General features: G+C 42.5%; 1 protein-coding gene across 1 annotated transcript; it reads right to left on the reverse strand.

The window, feature by feature from the left end:
- Positions 1-19,781: 19,781 nt before the first annotated feature.
- Positions 19,782-27,651, reverse strand: bmp4 (bone morphogenetic protein 4). The gene is made up of 4 exons (XM_063049065.1): positions 27,458-27,651; positions 25,850-25,969; positions 24,844-25,202; positions 19,782-24,237 (listed from the first exon to the last, which is right to left on the reverse strand). The coding sequence occupies exons 3-4, from the start codon at positions 25,193-25,195 to the stop codon at positions 23,399-23,401; spliced, it is 1,191 nt and encodes a 396-aa protein (XP_062905135.1). The 5' UTR covers positions 25,196-25,202; positions 25,850-25,969; positions 27,458-27,651; the 3' UTR covers positions 19,782-23,398.
- Positions 27,652-27,779: the final 128 nt, after the last annotated feature.

The raw sequence follows: 27,779 nt of genomic DNA on the forward strand, positions 1-27,779 counted from the left end.
ATAATCCAGCATATCAGCCCATTTTACGTTGTCCTCACATTGTCAGGGTTCCTCTCACTGGAGAATATGAAGCATAGTATTCATTAAGGACCTCTCTTCCTCCTCTGACCAGGCATGTTTCCAGTTTTATCCCTGATCAGTCCTACCCTCACTCTAGTTATCCTGTTTTTTATGTATGTGTAGAAGACCTTAGGGTTTTCCTTCATCGATTCATCAGGGTCTTCTCATGTCCTCTTCTAGCTCACCCAAGTCCATTCTTGGGGGTAGAGAAGAGAGAAACATAAGGTGATAGGTGAAACCCCTCCCCCTCCTTTTAAATCTACTCCTCATCTTTTTTTTCTCCAGACCTGCCGAAGGGTCTTAGCCCAAAAAGTCGACTGGACTTTTTTCCATAGATGCTGCCTGGCCTGCTGTGTTCTTCCAGCATTTTGTGTGTGCTGCTTGGATTTCCATTATCTGCAGATTTTCTCTTGTTTGTGACACCTGACTAGGTTCATTCCATTGCATCAGGTTCAACATGACCTCTCCTCTAGTCAGACTGGGTACTGAAGACAAGTGCTGACCAGCTGGCTGGTGTGTTCATGGATATCTTCAACCTCTCGCTCCAGCAGTGTGTGTGGTACCCTCCTGCTTCAAGCCAGCTTCAATCATACTGCTACCTAAAAAGAGTGCGGTAACCCGAATAAATGACTATCACCCAGTGGCACTTACATCCACAGTGATGAAGTGTTTTGAGAGGTTGATGCTGAAACAGATCAGCTCTTGTCTAAGTGGTGATTTGGATCTGCTGCAATTTGCCTACCAGAACAGGTCCACAGCAGATGCCAATTCATTGGCTCTTCACATAACCGTGAAACATTTGGGCAGCAAAGATGCATACATCAGGATGCTCTTTATCAATTACAGCTCAGCATTTAATACCATCATCCCCTCAAAATTAATCAGTAAACTCCAAGTCCTGGGCCTCAATACTTCCTTGTGCAATTGGATCCGGGATTTCCTTACTTGCAGAGCCCAGTCAGCTCTGATTGGCAAAAACATCTCCTCCATGATCTCCATCAGTGCAGGAGCACTACAGGGATGTGTGCTTAACCCCCTGCTCGACTGTGTGGCTAAGTACAACTCCAACACCATATACAAGTTTGCTGATGACACCACTGTTGTGGGTCATATCAAAGGTGGTGATAGTCAGCATACAGGAGGGAGATCGAAAATTTGGCTGAGTGCTGTAGTAACAGCAGCCTCTCATTCAATGTCAATAAAACCAAGAAACTGGTTGTAGACTTCAGCAGGGGGAAACCAGAGGTCCGTGAGCCAGTAATTATTGGAGAATCAGAGATGGAGAGGGCGAGTAACTTTAAATTCCTGGGTGTCACTAACTCAGAGGACCATGGTCCTGGAGGATCGTTGTTTCGCTTTTACTGTGTACTGTACCAGCAGTTATGGTTGAAATGACAATAAAAGCGACATGACTTGACTTGACTGTCCTGGACCCATCATATAAATATAATTGCAGAGAAAGCACAACAGCACTTCTGCTTCCTTAGGAGTTTGTGGAGATTTGGCATGTCATCAAAAATCTTGGCAAGCTGCCATAGATGTGTGGTGGAAATTGTGCTGACTGGCTGCATTATGGTCTGGTATGGGAACACCAATGCCTTTGAGCAGAAAATCCTACAAAAGGTAGTGCATTCGGCCCAGTACATCATGGGTAAAACCCTCCCAACGACTGAGCAAATCTACATGAAACATTGCCGTAGAAAATCAGCATCATTCAGCACAGATCCTCACCACCCAGTCCATGCTCTTTTCTCATGGTCGCCATCAGGTAGAAGGTACAGGTGCCTTAGGACTCACACCACGAGGTTCAAGAGTAATTACTACCCCTCAACTTCAAGGGAGAACTACACCTATTCTATTTCTGGCATTCCCACAAACGCTGGTCTCACTTTAGGATCAAAATCAGGTTTATTATCACCAGCATGTGTCGTGAAATTTGTTAACTCAGCAGCAGTAATTCAATGCAAGACATGATAATGTAGAGGGAACGGGCAGGGACCCTATAAAGGAGGTGGGGGGAGGGTGGGAAGGAGAAGGCTGGTAGGTTCCAGGTGAAAAACCAGTAAGGGGAAAGATAAAGGGGTGGGGGAGCGGAAGGAGGGAGGTGATAGGCAGGAAAGGTGAAGAAGGAATAGGGGAAAACACAAGGGGTAGTAGAAGGAGGTGGAACCACAAGGGAGGTGATAGGCAGCTGGGGAAGGGGCAGAGTGACATAGGGATAGAGGAAGGGAGGGGGAGGGAATTACCGGAAGTTGGAGAATTCTATGTTCATACTAAGGGGCTGGAGACTACCTAGACGGTATATGAGGTGTTGCTCCTCCAACCTGAGTTTAGCCTCATCATGGCAGTAGAGGAGGCCATGTATGGACATATGTGAATGGGAGTGGGAAGCAGAGTTGAAGTGGGTGGCTACTGGGAGATCCTGTCTGTTTTGGCAAACGGAGCGGAGGTGCTCGACGAAGCGGTCCCCCAATCTGCGTCGGGTTTCACCGATGTAGAGGAGGCCGCACCGGGAGCACCGGATGCAATAGATGACCCCAACAGACTCACAAGGGAATGGCAACTCATCCTTGGAGCAACTATACCTCTTCCCACCCCGCCACATGTAAAAATGCCATTCCCTATTCCCAGTTCCTCCGTCTCTGCCGCATCTGCTCCGAGGATGAGGTTTTCCGTTCCAGGACATCTCAAATGTCCTCTTTCTTTAAGGATCATGTTTTCCCTTCTGCTGTCATCAATGATGCCCTCACCCGCATCTCCTCCATTTCCTGCACTTCGGCTCTCACCCCATCCTCCCGCCACCACAACAGGGACAGAGTTCCCCTTGTCCTCACCTACCACCCCACCAGCCTCCGGATCCAGCACATTATCCTCTGCAACTTCCGCCACCTTCAACGGACCCCACCACTAAGCATATCTTTCCCTCTCCACCCCTCTCCGCTTTCCACAGGGATCGGTCCCTCCGCGACTCCCTAGTCCACAAGTCCCTCCCCACGGATCTCCCACCTGGGACTTATCCCTGTAAGCGCAAGTGCTACAACTGTCCCTACACCTCCTCTCTTGCCACCATTCAGGGCCCCAAATAGTTCTTCCAAGTGAGGCAACACTTCACTTGTGAGTCTGTTGGGGTCATCTATTGCATCCGGTGCTCCCGGTGCGGGCTCCTCTACATCGGTGAAACCCGACGCAGATTGGGGGACCGCTTCGTTGAGCACCTCCGCTCCGTCTGCTACAGCAGACAGGATCTCCCAGTAGCCACCCACTTCAACTCTGCTTCCCACTCCCATTCAGATATGTCCATACATGGCCTCCTCTACTGCCATGATGAGGCTAAACTCAGGTTGGAGGAGCAACACCTCATATACCGTCTAGGTAGTCTCCAGCCCCATGATATGAACATAGAATTCTTCAACTTCCGGTAACTCCCTCCCCCTCCCTTCCCCTATCCCTATGTCACTCTGCCCCTCCCCCAGCTGCCTATCACCTCCCTCATGGTTCCGCCTCCTTCTACTACCGATTGTGTTTTCCCCTATTCCATCTTCACCTTTCCTGCCTATCACCTCCCTGCTTCCCCTCCCCCACCCCTTTATCTTTCCTCTTACTGGTTTTTCGCCTGGAACCTACCAGCCTTCTCCTTCTCACCCTCCCCCCACCTTCTTTATAGGGCCTCTGCCCCTTTCCTCTTCAGTCCTGACAAAGGATTCTGGCCCGAAACGTCGAGCGATCTTTTCCACGGATGCTGCCCGGCCTGCTGAGTTCCTCCAGTGTATTGTGAGTGTTTATATGTACATTGAATAGATTTTAAATAGTAATAGTATTAAAAAGAAAGTGAGGTAGTCTTCATGGATTCAATGTCCATTTAGGAATCACATAGAAGCTGTTCTTGAGTTGCTGAGTGTGCCTTCAGGTTTCTGTACTTCCATCTATAGAAGTTTTTGAGTGTTTTAGTTGACCAACCAAATCTCTATAAACTCCAAATGAAATATAGCCTTGCCTTTTTGTTAGCTACATTGATATGTTCAGACCAGGTTAGATCCTCAGAGATACTGACACCCAGGAACTTGCAAATTGCTCACACCGAGCCCTGTATGAGGATTATTGCAACTTACCCTTCCTGAAGTCCACAATCAGCTCTTTTGTCTTACTGACGTTGAATGCACGGTTGTTGCTGTGACACCACTGAACTGATGTATCTCGCTCCTGTACGTCCTCTCATCTCCATCTGAGATTCTACCAACAATGGCTGTATCAGCAGCAAGTTTATAGATGGTATTTGAGCTCTGCCTAGCCACACAGTCATGAGTGTCGAGGGAGTAGAGCAGTGGGCTAAGCACACACCCCTGAGGTACGTCAGTGTTGATCATCAGCAAAGAGGAGATATTATCTCCAATCCACGCAGATTGTGGTCTTCCATTTAGAAAGTTGAGGATCCAATTGCAGAGGGGGGTACAGAGACCCAGGTTCTATATCTTATCGATCAGGTCTGTGGGAATGATGGTGTTAAACGGTGAGCTATAGTCAACGAACAGCATTCTGACATAGGTGCTTCTATTGTCCAGGTGATTTAAGGTTGTGTGAAGAGCCATTGAGATTGCATCTGCTGTTGACCTATTGTGGTGATAGGCAAATCGCAATGGGTCCAGGTCCTTGCCGAGGCAGGAGTTCAGTCTAGTCATGACCAACCTCTCAAAGCATTTCATCACCATTGCTGTGAGTACTACTGGGCGATAGTCATTAAGGCAGCTCACACTACTCTTCAGAGCAGCAATGGCTTGAGGAAGGTGCTGTTTAGATGTATTCCAAAAACAAAGGAATACTCAAATGGCAAAATATAGTACAACTGTGGCTGATAAGGAAGAAGGTGCTCAAAAAGCTAGAAGACCTAAAGGTACGTAAGTCACCCAGACCAGATGAACTGCACCCTAGGGTTCTGAAAAAGGTAGCAGTAGAAATTGTGGAGACATTAGTAAGGATCTTTCAAGACTCATTGGACTCTGGTATGGTTCCAGAGGACTAGAAAATTTCAAATGTGTCTTCACTCTTTAACAAAGGAGGGAGGCAGCAGAAAGGAAATTATAGAGCAGATAGCCTGACCTCAGTGGTTGGGAAGATGTTGAAGTCAATTGTTAAGGATGAGGCTATGGAGTACTTGGTGACACAGGCCAAGTTAGGACAAAGTCAGCATGGTTTCCTTAAGGGAAAATCTTGCCTGAAGTTTTGAGGAGATTACAAATAGGATAGATAAAGGGGATGTGGTGGATGTTGTATATTTGGAGTTTCAGAAGGCCTTTGACAATGTGTCACACATGAGGCTGTTTCCCAAGTTAAGAGCCATGGTATTACAGGGAAGTTACTAACATGGTTAGAACACTGGCTGATTGGTAGGAGGCAGTGAGTGGGAATAAAAGGATCCTTTTCTATTGGCTGCCGGTGACCAGAGGTGTTCCGCAGGGGTCGATGTTGGGACCGCTCCTTTTTATGCTGTATATAAATTATTTTGATCATGGAATAGATGGTTTTGTTACCAAGTTTGCAGATGATACAAAGATTGGTGGAGGGGCGGGTGGTGTTGAGGAAACAGGAAGGCTGCTGAAGGACTTAAACAGATTAGGAGAATGGGCAAGAGATTGGCAAATGAAATGCAATGTTGGAAAAAGCATGGTCATACACTTTGGTAGAAGAAATAAATGTGCAGACTATTTTGTAAAGGGATCTGGGAGTCCTTGTGTGTAATACCCTAAAGGTTAATTTGCAGGTTGAGTTGGTGGTGAGGGAGGCAAATGCGAAGTTAGCCATTTCAAGAGGCACTGGATGAGGCCTCACCTTCAGTGTTGTGTACAGTTTTGGGCTCCTTATCTAAGAACAGATGTGATGGCATTGGAAAGGGTTCCGAGGAGGTTCACAAGGATGATTCTGGGAATGAAAGGGTTATCATATGAGGAACATTTGATGGCTCTGGGCCTGTACCCGCTGGAATTTTGAAAGATGAGGAAATCAGTGAAACCTTTCAAATGTTGAAAGGCCTGGACAGAGTCGATGTGGAACAGATGTTTCCCAAGGTGGGGGAGTTCAGGACAAGAGGGCACAGCCACAGGATAGAGGGGCATCCATTTAAAACAGAGATGCGGAGAAATTTCTTTTAGTCAGAGGGTGGTGAATTTGTGGAATTTGTTACCACAAGCAGTTGTGGAGGCCAGGTCGTTGGGTGTATTTAAGGCAGAGACTGATAGGTTCTTGATTGGCATCAAAGGTTATGGGGAGGAGGCTGGGGAGTGGGGCGGAGGAAGGGACAAAAGGATCAGCCATGATTGAATGGTGGAGCAGACTCAATGGGCCAAATGGCCTAATTCTGCTCCTACGTCTTATGGTCTTCTTAGGCATAGGTATAATTATTGAATTTTTGAAGCAGGTGGGAACTTCTGCCCGTAGCAGTGAGAGGTTGAAAATGTCCCACCAATTGGTTGGCACAAGTTCTCAGAGCCTTACCAGGTGCTCCACTGGGGCCTGCCGCCTTGCGAGGGTTCACTGGACTACATTGGCACTACACTCACCCACACAGATCTTAATGAAGGTGGTAACAACTGCGGCATACTCATCCTCATTCGAAGATGAATCCCTCAATATAGTCCAGTCTGCTGATTCAAAGCAGTCCTGTAGGCCCTCCTGTGCTTCTCGATCCCCTCTATTGCTGCTGCAGTCTTCAGTCTCCGCCTGTACTTGGGGAGCAGAAGTACAGCCAGGTGATCAGACTTCCCAAAGTGAGGGTGTGGAATAGCACGGCAGGCATTCTTGATGATGGTGTCGCAATGGTCCAGTGTGTTGTTTCCTCTGGCCCAACAAGTGATTTGTTGATGATCATTTAGTGACTTTTTCAGGCTGGCCTGGTTAAAATTCCCCCAAAATGATAGTGAATGCGTCAGGGTGTGCTGTTCTGTGCATGTTGATCACATCTGTCAGATCATCTGGAGCCTCTTTAAGTACTCTTTATCTTGTTATTTCATGCTCTCATTATTTATTGTTATTGATTTACATTTGTATTTGGTACAATTCTGTAGATTTGCTAAGTATACTCAGAGGAAAAAGAACCTCAGGGTTGTATGTGGTGACATGTATGTACTCTGATAATAAATTTACTTTGAATTTTGTCTACATAGTGCGTCAGGAATCCTTCCTGGACACACCTAAGAAATTCCACCCCATCTAAATCTTGTGCAGTAGAAGTGCCAATCAATATTAGGGAAGTTGAAGTCACCCATTACAACAACCATATTATAGAAAACAGAAAATAGGAGCAGGAGTAGGCATGCTTGTACATTTTCAAACTCTACCTCCCGATCTGCTGCTTGGTGTTTTCTGTTGCTGTTAGGGCAGGGGGGAAGATGGTGGTCTATAGAACACTCCCTGTAGTATGATTTCCCATTTCATGTTTTTGACTTCAACCATACTGACTTAGTAGATGATCCTTCCACGATATCCTCCCTTTCTACAGCTGTGATACTATCCCTGATTAGCAATGTCACTTCCCACTTTTTACCTCCCTCCCTCCCTCTCCCTTTTCAAACATCTAAACCCCAGAACATACAGCAGCCATTCTTGCCCTTGTGACAGTCAATTCTCCACTATAGCCGTCACGCCGTAGTTCCATGCACTGAACCATGCTCTAAATTCATCATTCTTGTTCCTGATGATTCTTGCATTGAAGTCAAATCATTTCAACCCATCCAACTAACTGCATTTATATCTATCCACTGCCTGCCATTCCTCACACTTTTCTAAACACTGCATCTACTTTGACAACAAGCACTTCATCCTCTGGCCTATCACACTGGTTCTCATCTCACTGCTAAGCTAGTTTAAACTCTCCCCAACAGTGCTAGCAATCCTGCCCTCCAGGATATTGCCCACCCCCAGAGTTCAGGTGTAATCCATTCATTCTCGACAGGTGATCAACTCCTCAGATGCCTATGATCCACAAATCTGAAACAGTGCCTCCTGCACAATTCTTCAGCCACACATTAGTCATTCCAGGTAAGGCAGCCCTCACCTGCGAATCTTTTGGGGTTACACACACAAAATGCTGGTGGAATGCAGCAGGTCGGGCAGCATATAAGGGCCGAGACCCTTTGTCAGGACTAACTGAAAGTGTTTGAATCTTTTGGGGTTCTCTACCGCATCTGGTGTTCTCAATGTGGCCTCCTCAGTACTGGTGAGACCCAATGTAAATTGGGGGATTACTTTGTTGAGCACCTCCACTCCATCCGTTAAAAAGTGGAATTTCCCTTTGGCCCATCATTTTAATTCCTATCCCCATTTCTATTCCAACATATCAGTCCACGGCCTCCTCTTCTGCCATGATGAGGCCACTCCTGCACTCTCAGGGTGGAAGAGCAACATCTCATATTCCCTCTAGGTAGCCTCCAACCTGATGGCATGAACATCAATTTCTCCTTCTAGTAAAATTCTTTTGTTACCCCCCCCCCCCCGGCTTGTTACCTCTCCTCCTCACCTGCCCATCACCTCCTCCTTCCCTTTCTCCCATGGATATCTATCAGATTCCTTTGTTCTCCAGCCTTTGCCTTTCCTATTGATCACCTCCCAGCCTCTCATTTCATCCCACTGTCCCCCACCCACCTGGCTTCATCTATCACCTTTCAGCTTGTCCTCCTTCCCCTCCCCCCACCTTTTAATTCTTGCTTCTCCCCCTTCCTACCCAGACCTGATGAAGGGTCTCAGCCCAAAAAGTTGACTGTTTATTCATTTCCATAAATGCTGCCTGACCTGTTGAGTTCCTCCAGCATTTTGTGTGTGTTACACATTCAAATGCCATATTGTCCTATTCACTGACACAGGGCACAGGTAGAAATCCAGAGACTGGTCCTCTTGACTTCCTGTTTTTCAGCTTCCTATCTAGCTCCACATATTATCTCTACAGGACTTCATCTATTTTCCTACCTATATCATTAGTTTCAATATAAACTATGACTTCTGGCTGCTCACTCTTCCCTTTAAGTATGGTGTAGACCCGATCTGAGACATCCCAGGTCCTGGCATCTGGCAGGCAAAATATCATCCGGGAGTCTCTCTCATGTCCACAAACTCTCCTGTCTGCTCCCCTAACTATTGAATCCTCTGTCACCACTGCACTCATCTTCTTCCCCCTTCTCTTCTGAGCCACAGAGCCACACTCAGTGCCCAAGAACAGTTAACCATGGCTTTCCTCTGGTAGGTTGCTCCCCGCCAACAGAATCCAAAGCCATCTGCATGTTCCCTTTCCCTCTCCTGACAATCAGCCGGCTACCTACCTCTTGCAACTTAGGGGTGACTACCTTTCCTGTAGCTCTTATCTATCTCTTATCTCTTATTCTCCCAAACGGGCTGAAAATGTCATCCATTTCCAGTTCTCTTATACAGTCTGTAATGAGCAGCATCCAGATGTACTTCTTATCTATGTAGCAATCAGAGAGACCGGAGTTCTCCCAGATCTCCCACACTTTGCAAGAGGAGCACATCACTATCCTGGGATCCATTCTCCCTACTCTAGCTAGGCGCTAATAAAGAAAGCAGCCTCAACCAAGCTTCTGCCTCCTCTTCCCAAAGCCTCTTGAGCCCAAGCCCCAGATCCCCATTCCTCACTGGAAAAGGATGGGATTACAACCTGCACTCATTAGACACTGTTGAGCAAACAAAACCAAAGTAGAAGCACATTTTCCTTTCCTAAAAGTAATAGTTTTCCCAGAACACAAACGTAAAAATCACAATCCTCTCGCATCTTCTGCTTCTCAATACTTCCTGACAAACAAGAGGAAAAAGGTTCGACTGCTGTGGAGAACATCTTTCATTATAATTCATGTGGTGCATTGTGAAATTGTTTACAAGCTATGAAGTTATGGAATGGCAGCTTTTCAATCCAAATAGCTTGAATTTAATATACTTTAAAAAAAATTGTAGTCTACACCATCCCTCCCCCAACCAGTGCCACCTTTCATTATAAAGTTCTTTTTTAAAATGCAGATTTGGGTTTATTGTGCTAATAACAGTAGGAGAACGGGGAGAAATGCACTGTAACTTGCTATTGTTACAGTTAAAGCTTTTCCTGACCTGACTTTTACAGTTCACTGAAACCATTTAACTTGCACATAAACAGACATTACCCAGTGATTACAAACTAATCGTACACATTTCCCTTGCACGGATCAAGGATCTCCTGGTAGACTTACATTAAAGCAAAAGAATGAATCGGGGGTTGAAGAAAAGATCTTTTGTCCAATGATGTATACTATTATCTAAATTAAATATTAGAACAAATATTACAACAAATCTGCCTCAGTGTTACAAAAGTTTAGTTGAAGTACCTTTCCCCTCAATCCCACTCCAGAGACTCTTGGTCATAATCTGGGTTGAAGCCGCACTGCTATACTAAGTGAGTGCAGAGCAATTGTGCATGTCAGCTTTTGGTAGTGATGTCCAACTTGTCCGGTGGGGCATATTTCTAAGGAGAGCAGTGGGGTTCCTCCAAGTGCCTTAATCAACATTAATAAAACTGATTATCTGCTCATTACCATTTCATTCCTTAAAGGACGTTGTCACAAATAAATTAACTATCACTTTCCTATACTTCAAAAGCACTTAAATGGCTGGAAAGAACTTCTAATTGTCCTAAGGTTGTGAAAGTTTTTAAATGAAACTCTTTCTTTCAAAATTGGCTTTGCATATTTGATTTATGACATATTGACATTACACAAGATATTTCAAGATCACAGTTTCATCAACAATGGAGAAATGCGGAGATTCAAAAGATTTTAAGCAGATACCATGGTGGGGAAAGCAGAGGTCAAGAAACAAAAGTAAAAGAATTATTCAAATAAACTTTTTTCACCTAACACACACAGAAAGCTGGAGGAACTCAGCAGGTCAGGCAGCATCTGTGGAGAGAAATAAAAAGTCAACGTTTTGGGCCAAGACTCCTCATCAGGACTGGAAAGGAAAGGGGGAGGAGGAAAGAAACCAGAATGGGAAGGTGGGTGAGGGGGAAGTCGTACAAGGAGTGCGGGACAGTGAATGGGTGGGTGGATGAAGTGAGAAGCTGGGAGGTGAGAGGTGAAACCAGGTTTGGGGGACAGTGAGTGGGTGGGTAGATGAAGCGAGAAGCTGGTAGGTGAAACCAGGTTTTGGGGACAGTGAGTGGGTGGGTGGATGAAGTGAGAAGCTGGGAGGTGAGAGGTGAAACCAGGTTTGGGGGACAGTGAGTGAGTGGGTGGATGAAGTGAGAAGCTGGGAGGTGAGAGGTGAAACCAGGTTTAGGGGACAGTGAGTGGGTGGGTGGATGAAGCGAGAAGCTGGTATGTGAAACCAGGTTTGGGGGACAGTGAGTGGGTGGGTGGATGAAGCAAGAAGCTGGGAGGTGAGAGGTGGAAGTGGCTTGGTGGCAGCACTGCAGCCAAGGTGTCAGAAATGATAGAGAATAATTCTTTAAATGCAGAGGTCAGTGGGGTGAAAGGTGATAGGTGAAAGGTATCCCTTCCATCGTTCTGAAAGGCAGCAAAAGAGGCAGATGCAAAGGAACAGAAAATGAAACAGCACAGGACACCATAAGCAGGGCAAACATTCTGAGTTAAAAAAAAATTGCTTTCAAAAATGTATAATGTAAAGAAGAAAAGAAGCAAAGAAAATTGAAATGTTTCATGTTTATGCGCTTTGCCAGAACTGGAAATCATATTCTTGACTCATAATCCCCAAAAAGATTTATGAAAAGCAAAGGCAATAAAGAATAGTTATGTTTGTGGTTACATAACATCTCACCCCACATTTTAAATGAGCTGTTTTTGAAGTGTTAAAAGTGAAAACATGAACAGCTCAGAACCGTTTTTATACTTAGTGTGCTGTGTATGAAGTGCTATAGTAAACTAGATAGTTCAAAGCCCGCTGAAAGATACTACTGAATCCAACAAAGCAGAGGTACATCAACAGATATCCGACTGAATGATCTATAAACTCAACAGCAATCAGGTTGGTATCCAATTTCAACTTATAAGAGTATTCTTTGATAAATATTAACCTATAACTAAGTACTTTTAATAAGTGTACTTCTAACTAAGTGGACTCAGTGTGCATGTACAATATGCAGGAAGTTTAATTTCTCCACTTTCACATCCACGACAGAACCAGAGAAAACACGTACCTCCCTTGCCAATGGCCATTTATTAATCACTTGAATTCTCTCACATTTAAGGAGACTTCCCAAGTGGTAGAATACACCTTCCGGTGCTACTTAGACACATCTTCAGTGATGAACCCAGGGTCATAGGGTGTTTCGGGCCTTTAATCATCAGACAACAAGTGTGTTTTAAGTCTTTTGATGGTGTGTGTGAATGGAACACTTTACAGCATTCAAGTGTAGTTCTGCAGAGCTCCATTAAAGTGAGCCCATTTTCACTCCATTTTATAAACCTAGCTAATTAGCCCATTAGGTGACAAGTAATCAACAATTGATGTAGGACAAATACCACAATGTTACTGTACAATCTAAGCTGTAGTCACAATTGGTTGTCTACTGTCCAGAGTTGTGTTCACGCCCATTTTTAAATTAACACCTCATTAAATGGTGTCAATTGTTTTCATATTGTTCTGATGTCACCGGCCGTTGACAGGTGGATCTCGTCCAGCCAGTGACAAACTATCACCAAACAGGTTGAATTGTTTAAGACTAGTAAATCTAATTTTAGATTTAGCCCTTGTGTTTGTTACCTCTCGTCCTTGACACTGACAGGATCCCCAGTAGCGACCAATCCAATGGACAGACGTAGACAGTCCCTACAATATCATGCTCTGAAACCAGAATGGAGAACTTGGTTCACCGTGACAACGAACAGATTCTATGATCTACAACTCACTTTCAAGGACATTTGACAACTCATGTTCTCAGTATTATTTTTATTTACAAGCCTGTCTTCTTGGTGTTTCTCAGTCACAGTTTTTCCAAAATTCCTATCACATTTCTTTTTTCCTTGTAAATGCCTGCAAAAAAACAAATCTCAAAGTAGTACATCATAACATACATATACTGTGATACTGAATATATTCGGAACTTTGAACAGTGATTCCCTGTAGTGGTTAATTGTTGCTGATTTCACATCGGAGTACCTCAAACGTGTAATAGTCAAACTTCCACAACCAGCTGCTTAATTTGCCAGATCCAGATTGTCTGTAGTTTTCAGATACAGATTATGGGCAAAATTAGTTGTAGTCTCTACAGATTAAATCTTCCAACATATAAGCAGCCTTGGGTCTTTATCGTGCTAATATATCTTTGGTGGAAACATCCATTTGATGTAAACATGAGAAAGTCTGAAGATGGTGGAAGTCCAGAACCACAGTTGGAGGAACACAGCAGGTCAGGCAGCATCTATGGAAATGAATAAACAGGTAATGTTTCGGGCCAAGACCCTTCCTCAGGACTTTATTTGTTGTATTTCTTTCTACATTGTAAAATTATAAATTGTAGTCTTACCTTCGATCAGTAGTTCTTGTTTACTCATTCAGCGTAGAGTATCTGCACCAACAGATATAATCATATTCTTTATCCACATTGTAGGGCAGTGCCCTAGAACCGAAGGTAAATGACTGCTAATGTAAAAGTCACTGTTAACCAGTCTCTGCTGCACACAGTTAAGGATGCCACATGTATCTCTTCTCATGCAAAGAAGCTAGAATGCAAAAACGTTGGATGAGAAGAGCATCGGGCTCAGGTGTGAAGATCCTCACTATTAAAATACTTTACTCTGGGTCATTCACTGGGATTGTGCAATGTGAACTGCACCCACACAGCTTACTTTCAGGGGATCTGTTCAAAGTACGTTTAATTTCTGTTTTTTTGGGGGGGGTCAGTGAAGCAATAAAAAATAAACATTCTGCAAAATTTCTCATTAGTAAGCTGTGAAATGTCGACCGACTGCATTTTAAATGAGCAAATTTAAGATGCCAAATGGATCAGTAGCAGTATGGGGACTGATCCAGCAAACTGAGAATTACTGGGTGAATACAGCTGACCATACTCACACTCCTATGCTTCAGCTATCATGAACTGAAGTGTTTCATTAGTGTAAATATATGTGTTCAATAAAATTATACAAAACGTACATGTAGGTAGATAGTTTAAGGTTGAGAATAAACAATACTGGAAATTATTTTGCAGATCATTTACCAAAACTACTGTCAGAAGTAGCATACCACCCAGCAACTAATTTGATTTAGAAAACACTCAAAATTTCACTTGTGTATCAAAAGTAAACAATTCATCACAATTTACGTCAGCCCTTGTTGTATTACTGTGGCAATCCAGTGTTGAAGACAAGAACAGCATTTAAATAAGCGACATTTGCAAAACTTTCCAATTTAATATTTAATTCTTTGAAAACCAAAATATAATGCAGCAGACTACACTAGCCTCAGGAGAGATCAGAAAATAGAAGCAAGTATATTTTCATACTGGAATGAAAATGGGGAACCCTAGTAATATACATCTACAATAATTCTCAGCATAGGATTTGCAGATGCAGACTGGAGCTAATTTTTCTTGTGTTAATAGCTTATATATGAAATGTATATCATTGTGATGCTAACCAGAGCTAGTTGAATATGGAGAGAGTGGCACTGGAAAGAGATTATCAGAGACCTGGGTTGCTCTTTTATCCTGACATGCAGTTTGTACATTCTGTTCCGCAATGTATGAGACTCTTCTTTGTGCTGGATCTTGGTTTCACTACAACAACCCATGCAAAACTCAAAACTCTGTGTATTTAAAGTAACAACAGAAGAAAACCCATGTATATACAATGACAAATGGAAAGAGGCCCCTTGGTTCATCGAGCCTGTCCCACTCAATTATATACTTCAGAAGGCCGCGTGGCCAAGTGGTTAAGGCATCAGTCCAGTGATTTGAAGGTTGCTAGTTCGAGCCTCAGCAGCACGTTGTGACCTTGAGCAAGGCACTTAACCACACATTGCTCTGTGACGACACCGGTGCCAAGCTGTATCGGCCCTAGTGCCCTTCCCTTGGACAACATCAGTGGCGTCGAGAGGGGAGACTTGCAGCGTGGGCAACTGCCGGTCTTCCATACAACCTTGCCCAGGTCTGCACCCTGGGAAACCTTCCAAGGTGCAAATCCATGGTCTCATGAGACTAACGGATGCCTATTGACAAGGTGGTGCACACGAGGCTGCTTAACAAGATAAGTGCCCATGGTATTACAGGAAAGAGGTTAGGAGATTGGCTGACTGGCAGGAAGCAAATAAAACAGGAATAAAGAAGGCCTTTTCCGGTTGGCTGCCTGTGACTAATGGTGTCCTTCAGAGGTTGGTGTTAGGACTGCTTCTTTTCATGTTGTATGTCAGTGATTTGGATTAAGGAATTGAAGGCTTTGTGGCCAAGTTTGCAGATGATATGAAGATAGGTACAGGAGCAAGTAGCGTTGAGGCAGTGGGGAGTCTGCAGAACGACTGAGACAGATAAGGAGATTGGACAAAGAAGTAAAAGATAGGAAGGTGCATGGCCATGAATTTTGGTAGAAGGAATAAAGGACATAAACTACTTTCTTAATGGGGAGGAAAATCAAAAATCAGAGGTACATAGGGACTTGGAAATCCTCGCGCAGGATTCCCATAAGGTTAACCTGCAGGTGGAGTTGGTGGTAAGAGAGGCAAATACAATGTTAGCATTCATTTTGAGAGGAATAGAACATAAAAGCAAGGATGTAATGCTGAGGCTTTATAAGGCACCAGTCAGACTGCATTTGGAGTATTATGAGCAGTCAAAGGTTATGGGGAGAGGGCAAGAGAACGGGGTACTGATAGAATGAGGGAGCAGTCTCAATGGGCTGAATTCCCTAATTCTGCTCCTATGTTCTTATATTGTCCCTACCCAGGCTCAGGACTAATGATCTCCTGAGAGAGGCAGCAAAAACAACAGTCAGGTGAAAACAGGTGTTTCTTTGTGAAATCAGCACGTGCAGATTGGAGGACTGCCTTGTCGAGCAACTTCTGTCACAACATGCAGAATTTCCCAGAGGCCACCCAATTTTAATTCCATCTCCCATTCAAATAGGTCAGCCCATGGCCTTCTCTACTGCCACAATGAGGCTACTTTCAGGTTGGAGAAGCAACACCTCATATTACGTCTGAGTAGCCTCTAACCTGATGGCATGAACACCGGTTCCTCTAACTTCTGGTATTTTTTCTGCCTGACCCTTCCCTTTATTTCCATTTGCCATTCTAGCTCCCCTCTTACCACTTCTCTTCTCTGCACCTGCCCATCACCTCCTGCTGATGCCCCTCCTCCTTCCCCTTTTTCCATGGTCCACTCTCCTCTCCTATTAAATTCCTTCTTCTTCAGCCCTTTACCTTTTCCACCTATCAACTCCCACCTTCTCATTTCATCCCTCTTACCCCACGCACCCACCTCCCCCTCACCTGGTTTCACCTATCACCTACCAGCTTCCAGTTTCCTCTCTCTCTCCTTCTTATTCTGGCTCATTCCGCAGTCTTTTCCTGTCCTGATGAAAGGTCTTGGCCCAGAATGTTGACTGTTTATTTCCCTCCTCAGATACTGCCTAATGTGCTGAGTTCCTCCGGCATTTTGCATGCAAAGTGTAAATTTAGAAATGGTGGATGACGAATGGCGAGTCACTTCAGCATACAAATGAAAACTGATAATGTCTTCAGAAGGAACAGGTAGGTGGGAAAGGCCAAGATGAAGGATGAATCCTTCTTTTAAAGTGCAGGCCCAGTAATGTTATTGATCCTCTCCGATTCTTTATAATAGCAAAAAAAAAGGTTCCACAATAAATAGCAATCCTTAAGTAGTAGCCATAGATTTCTTCAGCTATTCTATGTATTTATCTCTATCCAGTTCTATTAAATGACTAAGGTTCATTATCTGATTATTTATTGATAGTAGCTGAGATGATAAGGGGGACAGAGAGAAGTGACATTCAGAGCTCTCTTTACTGCTTTGGGAGTCAGTGCAAAGCTTGATATTGAGGTAAAATTGCAGATAGCTCTAAAGCTGACTTCTGGGACATAAAAGACGAGTTGGTCATTGTGATAGATAGAAGTTCAAATTCAAGTTTAAGCTTAATTGTCATCAACTATACATGAACAGCCAAACAGAACTGCATTTCTCTCCGGCAAAGGGGTAAAAAAACGCTGTGCGGACAGTCATGCACAGCTCGAAGCACATATAGTACATATAGTTATGATGCAGTCACACAAAAATAAAATATACCCCAAGTTCTTGAGTATGATGTCCTGTAGATCGATGGTGCATGGACTGTTGTTGGCAAAGACAAGCTTCCAGCAGTCCAATCATCACACTCTGCTTCTAGTTCTTAGAAGGTAAGAACATAAGGATTATGAATAGGTGTAAGTCATAAGGTCCTTCAAATCTGTCCTGCTATTCAACAAGATCATAGCTGATTTTCTACCTAAGCTACATTTCCCAACACTTATACAGACCTTTTCATTCCCATGATATACAGAAATCTGTTTTGTTCTTAACTTAAAACAGCTACACAGCCTTCTGGGGTAGAAAATTCCAAAGGTTCACCATATGAGTGAAGACATTGCTCCTCACTTTAGTCCTAAATGTCCTACCCCTATTCTTAAACAGTTAGCTCTTTTTCCAAATTACTTATGCAGGAAAACACTGTCCTTGCATCTGCCCTTTCAAGGCTTTCAAGAATTGTGCAAGCTTCAATGAGGTAACCTCTCACTCTTCTAACTAGACAGAAGAACCAATCTATTCAACCTTTCTTCCTATGCAAAGCCTACTAACCTAGTCTAGTGAATCTTTGTCACAATCCCTCTGGAAATTATATCCTGTTAGGAATGAAAACCAAAACTATACATGATCTCTAGCATCCTTGGCATTGGACAGTGAGGAGTCAATTGACATACCTTCTCCTGACTGCAATCCAGTAATATTTATTTCAAAGTATACATGCACAAAATCCTAATGGGGGAGGATCCAGCACAGCTCAGAAAACCCTTGTTTTCAAGCAGGCAAAACAGCCACTTAGTGAATGACCAATGGCTGTATTCACTGCTTGATCTTAAACCCAGCATTATTCAGCAGCAATAAAAGAACAACAGGAAAATGACAGGGTAGGGTTAATAAGCTCCAGTACTTCTTGTCCCTATAAGTGCTGTCAAACAAAGGATTAAAAATTCCATTAGAAACCTGAGGACTAAATCGTCTGCAAATAAAGACAAAAAAGAATAATGCAACAATAGAATAATTGTGTGATTTTCAATATCCCTAGAAATTCTTCCAGTTATGATCGTACAACATCTGTATTAAAACTCAAGAGTGATGTAGAACATATCTACCAATCCATTTCAGTTGATTCATTGGGCAAATCTGCTTTTTGGCCACACTGCTAGATGAGAGAATTTATTTTTATTATTTGAAGTTTTATTTGATTTTCAACAGAAAAGAAGATACTCCCGGCCTAAATACCTATCTGTTAAAATATGGAAGGTATGTGGAGAAGGCAAGCAAAATTAAAATTATGAATGGAAGGACTGGTTTCATCATTCATTCTGCAAAAGGAGAAATGATCATAGCCATGTCAGTTTCCATCACTTCTGTCAGTTCTTCAAAACTGAACAATTTCCACTCAGATTATATTAAAGCAATTTATGTTCATGTAGACTATCACATAATTGATTATGAACTCCTCAAATATATTTTTTATTTAAATAACCCCCTTTTATTTAGGCACAGAAGAATTTTCTTAATTTATGCTTGTATCAGGATGGAATAATACACCCCGAAGTAAACAGGCAAACTCACTCTTATCTGGAGAGGGGCAAGCAGCTGGCTATTGTGACATTATGATTTTTAGCCTGTGTGTGTTAATGCAAAAATATATCAATTTTAAATCACTACTATTTGCAAAATGGTCAAATAATTTGATAGCATAGTTTGACAAATTACTTGGTAACATTTCTAAATGAAATAAATCTGCTCTAAGCCAGTCAATGAAATTATTGATATTTTTTATTCTTGTCAATAAAGTTTAATATGGAAACCAAATTTAATTTTCTGTTTGAGAATAAGAGTCATTCATGCTTAGGTAAGGCCCCATGCGTACTGGCAGCCATCCAGTACCGTTCTCCATTTCCACTGGTGCTGTAGTCCAAAAATAAGCACATTATCAGATCTTAACCCAAGGAAAACGTATTCTAATGTTAGAGGAAATAATCTGACCATTTTTGACAGTCTGATTCCCATGGCTGTAACTGATGATATTAACCGTCATCAATGTTGGCCAAAATGGACCAAATCAAATCAGGGCTTCCTAGCACCTCCTGAGCTGCCCAGTATCATATCATAGCTTACTGTGAAAAGGGAAACTTTTAAATTTATGTTTAATTAATTTTTGACAATTATTTTATCAACAAATACTCAAGCCAAATACAATTCAATTACCACAACAGTCTTCTCCTAAGTGTAATTCTTCAATTTTTAACTTAATACATCATAGATATAAGGGGTATCTTTTGAGAATGTTACACTACATGTCCAACTATATAGTTTCTAAGGAGCAGTCAAGGATATCTTTCAAATTAATTTAACGAATAATCTTTTGTGAATCTGAATATGCTTCATTGAAGGGCACATACAGCGGGTCATTAGCTACAACAAAAATTGTTTAACAAATCACACATCAATTTATACAGGTGAATATTTAATAAATATTTGTGAGTTTTTTAACATGAAGTGTCTGATGCGATTACTGTGATTGTTTACGTGCAAAAGGAAATTACAACATGCAGACTTTAATTTCTTGAACATTCTGCAGGTCACCACAATGGGAAATGGATCTCCCACACTGAATTTATTGCAAACCAAGCTGAATTTATATGGATGCCTATCTTCCAAAAAGAATATGCTCATGACAAATTATAACTACAAATTCTGCCGTCTCTATAACAAAACCGTATCTTTAAGTATTATACATGTTGAAACTCCTAACTTTAGAATAAAAGTTGTGATTATAGGCAGATGCATATCATTTCATGTACAATGCAGATAAACCACAGACCCAAATGCCACTCCATTTCAAGAACAAAATATAACTATTGTTATTGCTGCAAATTAAACAAAAATTGTGATCTGATTGAACTATTTGAGCAAAAATAGTAGTGAAAGGTATCTAAATGAATTACTTGTTCCTCTGTAATTCATGAATTCTTACACAAATGAGATTGTTGCTGCTTACTGTATGTAAATTAAGTTATATTTGATAAAAAATATACGAAGTAAACCATAGTAGTCAACTTCAATATGTACATACCAATTCTGTCCATCTAATATATGATAATACAAATATTTCGCGTAGAAGTCTAACGTCTGTTTGAAATGAGCCAAACTTTCTGCGTGTTGCAGCCTGTTGAATGGTATCGAATTGGAACAAAGAAACGATTTTGAAACTAAAATGATTTACAAACTGATGATAAGGTTTGGGCGTGCACACTTCCATAGAGACGACCAGAAGAAAATGAGACTAGTAAGAAGGCCAAAGCTCAAATACAGAAGTGTAATGTTACAATCAGTTAATAGCTTCAAACGTTTTCTTATGGCGCTAAGATGTCTAGAGAGCTATGCACATATGTAGGAAGGCCCTAGCTTCATTTCCTGAAGCGTTTTAATGAATGTGTGCTTGCTTTCCATGTACCTCAGAGAATTGAGTGTTAGGGTAATGAGCTACCAGACAATTACCATTCCAGATTTTGTAATAGCAGGGCGATGTTATCTGAATGAAGCGTATCAGTTGAAATGTGTGTAATTGCACTGTCAAACAGCTGAAAAGCACTCCCATCAGCTTATTGCCACTTCAAAATGAAATTCCTTCTTTGGCATGGTTATGCAGGCATCAAAGAGAAGGCAGCAAGTCCCAGCCTCGGGCCATTCAGCTTTGTAGATAGTAGGAAAGTTGGGCGGAAAGGAGATTTCGGGAGAATTGTTTATTTATATCGTTTTGGAAGCACAAACATTACAACCTAGTCACCTTAGTGCAAATAAGAAGGGGCCAGCTCCTTCTGCTCGGCACTTGGAAATGGTGGGCAACTTGGGTTTTGGTTGCGAGTAGCCCACTGTTCTGGAAATGGAGATTTAAAGGAACACTGCTGGCTTACAGCTGGAGCAGCTGTAACAGGGCGGGTGATCTCAAGAGGCGGCACCTTCTGGGCTATTCCTGTTTGTGTTGAAGATTAAGTACATTGTATACATTTGGAGTCGAGATAGGCAACAAGGATAAGGGACCATAGCCAAAGAGCATCAGGTGAGGAAAACTACAAACCTTCCGAAAATTCCCTTGCCCGTGGAAAGCAACTAACCCACCTTCTCAATCTGTTCCAAATCCATTTTCATACTTTTCGCATCCTGAACAAGTGCCCGGGATTGCTCCTCTTTACAATGAGGCAATTCAGCAATAAGAAGTGGACCAACAAATGATCTGCACCATGTTTGGGGTTAAATTCTAAATTTACAATCTGCCAATCAGAGAGGTTATCGTCCTTGCGAACAGACATAGCAGAGCCTTTCATCTACAAACAAAAATGATTAGCTTGTTTACTAGCTGTCATTAAATATTTATAATTTATATTTGAAAGCACATGCAGACCACACACAAACTTTGAAGGTAGAAACCAGAAACATTTAAACACAGCAAAGGCGTCTTCCCGCTTCCTGGTATTTTAATGCAACACCAACCCACACTGCAAGCGGACCTTTCACTAAACCAACTCGGTGTTTAAGTTTACATCTTCTGTATTTATAACAAAGGCTCAGTTTAAACTTTTTATAATATTCCACAAATGTTAAAATTATGCCCTTTAAAATATCACGCTTGATTCAATATGACAAAATAGTATAACCATTAACCTTGACTTAGAATTAAGTTGCTGCTGTTCATTAAAGAAAACAAAGCCACTTGCACAAGAAGACCCGGCAAAATCAGTTGAACTCATGTTTCGCTAACGGCTAAAATAATTCAAAATATTTCAGACATGAAAGTCGATTCCCTTCCCCTCCCATGGTGTACAGTTTAGGATATTATGTGGAACGAAAACAAATGTTTCCTGAGGGAATGCAATCATCAAATCCTTTTAAACGATTTATCCAAGTTGGCCACATTTGAAAACTAACAGGGTCGAGAGTAAATTGCGGAGCATGGATGCCTTTGCCTGAGGGTCTGGTCTGATCTGCTCTCTCCACCTGCACACTCCAGGGAGCGCAGGCTTAGGCAATTCTTGCAGATTTCTTTTGAGTTTTAAAGCCTGCTGGATCCCTTTTGGGCCTAACCAGTCTTCATTTCAAATTCTCCCAAAAAAAAAGTCAAGCCTTCGTGCAGCCTTGATTAACATCTGCTAACCCTCTCGCTGCCTTCCTTCAGTTCGTTTGACAATGAATTGCTTGGAGGCAAAACTTCTTAGTCATAGTGATGGGGGAGGGAAAGAAGAGGACAGATGGAAGGGTAAACATCGTAATACAGTAAGCCCTGGTGACAAATGTACTGTTATTGAAAAGGGAATTCAACAAATATAAGTTTAATCACGGTTGAAATTCTGTTTAAAGATTGTTTAAGTACAAGTGGATTGACTTTTAACAAGGATGCAACTTCTGGAAAACCCAAAGCAATTTTTGATCTCCTTCAATACTTTCCTGTCACAGGATCTGAGATGCCAATGCACTGAATGACAATCATGGATGAAAAGAGGAAAGCAGATCAGTCATTTGGATGTGTAATTTCTCAGCATTTCTTTTCAACGGGATTCTTCTCTTTCGGGATAGATATTCAAGCTCTCTTTTGGTGAACCAATTACCTATTTACACCAATTATTTCATCACTGGTCTTGTTCCATTTTTCATATACATCTGTTATCCTCCATTCACACCTTTTACAAATTAGCTTCTTTAACAAATGAATTGCACCACTTAAAGCACTTCCTTTAGAGAATAAAAGAAGCTATTAAGTGCTCTGCCTAGATTTCAAACTCTGCACATCGTAGTTAATCCCAAATGGGGAAATAATAAATAATTAACATTAATTATATTTTCCATACATTCTAATATAATTTTACAAAAACGTTGTACAGAAATGTCTTATGTTTAAAATATGACTCAATTTTATTTTCCTTTTATATGTAGTTATAAATATATTTTGTCAAAATATATGATCATATGGTCAACATTTGCACATAGGTCATAAATAATGTAATGGCGAACGCCTGTTACAAATAGTGTCCAGACATTATAAAAAGTCAATTATTATTTTTTTCAGCGACACCCACATCCCTCTACAACCATCTCCTGATAGTTCTTCAGAACAACTTTATCGTATTCGTCCAAGTAGAGCATTGATATAGGGCTGAGTTCTGTAGGGACACAGCAAGCCTTGGGGATGTTGGAATTTACAGAATTTACAAGAGTTTGCACGATAGCGTGATTAGTAGAGTTCAGGTGATCTGCCAGTGGAAACGGGCAGTCCCCGTGACAGTAAAAAGCCTGGTAACCAGGCGGTGCCACTATCCAGTCATTCCAGCCCACGTCGCTGAAATCCACATACAGAGAGTGCCTCCTGCAGTGCGATCTGTTTTTCTTGCGTTTTTGGCCTTTGCTGCTACGTTTCACCCTCCGGACCAGAGCGTGTCCTTTGCCATCGTGACTGAAAGTTACGAGCAAGGGTCTGAACTGGGACCAGTCGCCGTTCCGCTGGTGCAGCGACCTGCTAATCCTCACGTGCATACCTTGCCGGCTTTTCGTTTCGTTCAGGTTTATTACCTCGACAGCCAGCCCGTGGTTGGGTTGTTTATGCAAAGTCCACCTCAGCACTGCCGGGCTCACGTCAAAGCTCTCCCATCGTGTCCTGTTCTGGTGGACTAGTCTGGTGTCTAGGAGTCTCGTGATGAGGTCGCCCTTCTCGCTGGGGGTTCTCATGATTTCATAAACATTGATGCGGTGGAAACCCTCGTTCCAGTTCAAAACGGTGTCGATTTGCTCTCGGTACAGCCTCAGTTCTGCCGACGACAGCACCTCATTCTCGGGCACCGCGCTGATATTAAACACAAAACGAAGTTGGGTGCCTTCTCTCTGTCCTGGCATCAGCTCCAAGTGTTCTGTTCCAGAACAGAAAGACAACCCTTAAAATCGAATTTACCCATGTAAGCGCGCACATCTCTGGACTAAACTAATGTATGAAAGCCGACCGACAGAAGCCAACAAAGAGCCGCCTTGCAAAAAGCTCGCGCTCGACAAAAGAAAAGCTGTGTACAAAAGCAATGACTGCAAACTACAAATCATTGCACGAGCAAAGGACTAACTGGGAAAGGCGGCTGGCTTCAGAAAATGTTTTTGTCACCTGCCAGGAACACCCTCCCCTAGCATTTAAATCGAAACATGAACTATAAACAGTACTAGTTGGATAATTCTAAAACGGCATACATATATATACGACTATCGACTGATGTCATAATGTTTTTAATTTAAGCAGCGCAATAGATATAATTTACATTTTAAAATTATACACATGGTTGAAAGGTGTCCCAAAGAATATTGGCAATCAACAACGTCCCCCGTGGCCAAAATGTTACACAGAAACTTGGTGCAAGAATTACCCGTGTGTACATTTCACATAAACTCCCGCCATGTTCTGCTATCACTGTAAATCAAACAAAAATCAATAATCTTAAATGTTTCTTGTAGAGTGATTGCTGGTCCAGTACCTTCATGGTGGAAGCTCCTCACGGTGTTGGCCCGACTGGTGGATCTCTCGGGATATTCGAAGCTGATGTCGTGGGTGACCTCGTCCCCAGACTGGAGTCTGTAGAGATCCAGCATGTACTGGGGAACCACGGCAGATTTACTGGGCTGCGGGCGCCGGTGGAGTCCGAACATATTGAGTAAAGTGGCCTCGAATTCCCGCAGCAGTTCATGGTTTTGCGGAGAGCGACGTCCACCCGCCTGGTTTTGTTCCGCAAACTTTTTCCTTCCTTCCTCTGGTATTAGACTAGCACTACCTCCCAGTAAGACTTGGCATAATAAAATTACCATCAGCATTCGGTTACCAGGAATCATGGTGTCTCTGCGGAACAAAACAAGCAACAACAGAAAAAAAAGAATGAGAATTAAGAGCGATCTTCAGCAATCCACGCCCCAGAAAGAGAGCGCACGACACAGAAACAGAGAGTGGGAGAAGAGGTGTAATTACTTGGTCTCTCTCGGTTACAGTTAAATAGCCCATAATCAGGCAGATAGCACCATCTTGTTACTCTTTGTGTTTTCACTATCTTAGTAATTATCTTGGGCTGGTTTCTTTAGGAGCGACACAGAAAGTCTGAAACGGGCATCTTACCAAGCGGCCCATAATTGTTGAGAATGGTGGTGATGGTATGATGTGTGGGTGTGTGTGTGGTGGGGGGGGGGTAACATTCCTGAAGTGTTAAAATCGTTTTACTTTGATTGTGTACACTTTCACATCGAACAAGTTGATTATCTCCAGTCTATCGGTACATTTCCTTAATTGCTTATTGACAACCAAGGCACAAGTGCAAAAGCCATACTCTCACCCAACAGAGAGCTACAATTAATCATGCAGGAAATGATCGCAAGTACATGCTACAAGAGAAATCAAATAAATGGTTAAACACACACATATTTTTAGTGTACAAACAAATATAAATAAAATCCCACCACAACCCATTAGGAAAAAGTATAAAAAGTTCTACTCACTGACAGAAAACAAGGCAGATGAAAACAATCCATGATTCTTGACAGCCGATCTTGGACAAGTTCTTGAAAAGCTCGGGGACTCTGGAGCTGGCCGCTCGGCTACGTATTATCGAATCCCTCCTGGAACAACATTTGAATATAATGAGCAGTCTCAGCTTCCTCTCCGCGACGTCAGCCGGACCCAGCCCTGTTGCCAAACCCACACACAGGCTCCGCCCTCCCACCAATCACACGCGCCCGTCCCGCCTCAGCTACCAATCATGAGCGCCGGCCTCTTCCCATTTCAATCTACATTGCCCGTCAGTCAGAGAGCATGCGAAAGCTCCGCCCCTCGCAGTGATTTCCGCGGTGGGCGTAACCAGGGGAGGAGCCTGCGCTAACTGTCAATCAAAGCCATGTACTGAGCGCCGAGTTCGTGAAGCCGCAGCCGCACGCTGTGGGATGCCGCTCAGCTGAACGGGAGTTGGACCCTAAGGAACTGTACTTGCTTCGTAATAAGCACTGTTATTTCATCCTATGAATAATCGAAAATGGTTTAACATATATTTACGGCTGATGGATGCCACAAGCTCAGATTTTATTCACTGCGTGCTCACATTTTTATCAAATAGTTTCACAATTTATAGTAAAAGGTTTAACATTTCCCATAAGAACCCTCTGTCAAACAAGCTTTATTGCAAAAATCCAAACTATCCACAGCTTCATTAGAAAATGATTGGAAAGCTTCAAACTATCTGGGCTCGATGGGCCGAACAGCCTCCTATTGTACCAATCTAAGATTCTAATCGGCATATCAAGTGATACGAAGTACCACCGCTGCATCCTGTCCTGGGTTAGATCACACACAAGGTTATTTCTACCTTATTTCCGAAACGCCGACCAACACCCACCTTCATTAAAAGCTGGATGCAGCCCCACGAAAAACATTGCAAATTGCGTAAACGCTTCGCTGATACAAAGGTCTACAACACAATAAATGTCAGAGCACTTTTATTTCCCAGGTTGGATATGAAAGTGTTTTTCAAGTAAAACACGCAACTTCCTAATCAACACAACCTGGCATAACGTGTGTGAGCGTGGTCATGTTCTATTATGTAGTATTTTCTTGTTCACGCTAAAATCTGTTGAAACGTGATTTTAATACTGCATTTCATAATAACATGCTGAAGCTGTGGTGAATATTTTATACAAGATTCTAAAAGCACAAGTTCAATTTTACTTCCAAAACATTAATCGTACTTAATTGAGCACAGCATCAGCAGTAACCTTTAACTGAACACAGACACTCCTCCTGGCACGAAGTTTTAAAATAAGTTAAACCAGATGGAACTCGATTAGAATATCAGTCAATCGATGTTCAAAACTTTAAACTTCGATAAATACACCCAGACCCCAATATGCGCTTTTGTAAATGCAAAGCTATCAGTATTCAACAGCGCCCTCGCATTTTGTTAAATGCAGCACGTGTGACTACAATAATAAAAAAATTCATACGCAGTCGAGATAACCAGTCATTATTCTGATTAATACGCAGAAATACAATACAGAACGTTCAGAGTCTTACAACATATATGACCGATGTGTAAATCAATATTAAGTGTCACTCACCATAGATTTAACACATTTGCTCCAATATTTCCATATCTAAATCATCTGCATGATTATCACTTGACATAAAGGCGACATAGTTAGTCCAACAAGTTCGATGCCTGCGAAAGGGACCGAAAACAACGCGCCGACGAAAGTCACGGACTCATTACTCCCACATAAGTTCCATTTTAAGACACCGAGCTGCAACTAACAGTCCGACAAATAAAGTGGCCGCCTAGATCAGCAATTTGTTGCGAAGTCATGTACGTCACTGTGGTAGTTTAGCACAGAGTTCATAAAGCGTCACTTATCCGATCTCTGTAATATTTCACTTCCTTCC

This window comes from Mobula hypostoma, chromosome 1 (assembly GCF_963921235.1).
Source record: "Mobula hypostoma chromosome 1, sMobHyp1.1, whole genome shotgun sequence".
Taxonomy (NCBI): Eukaryota; Metazoa; Chordata; class Chondrichthyes; order Myliobatiformes; family Myliobatidae; genus Mobula; species Mobula hypostoma.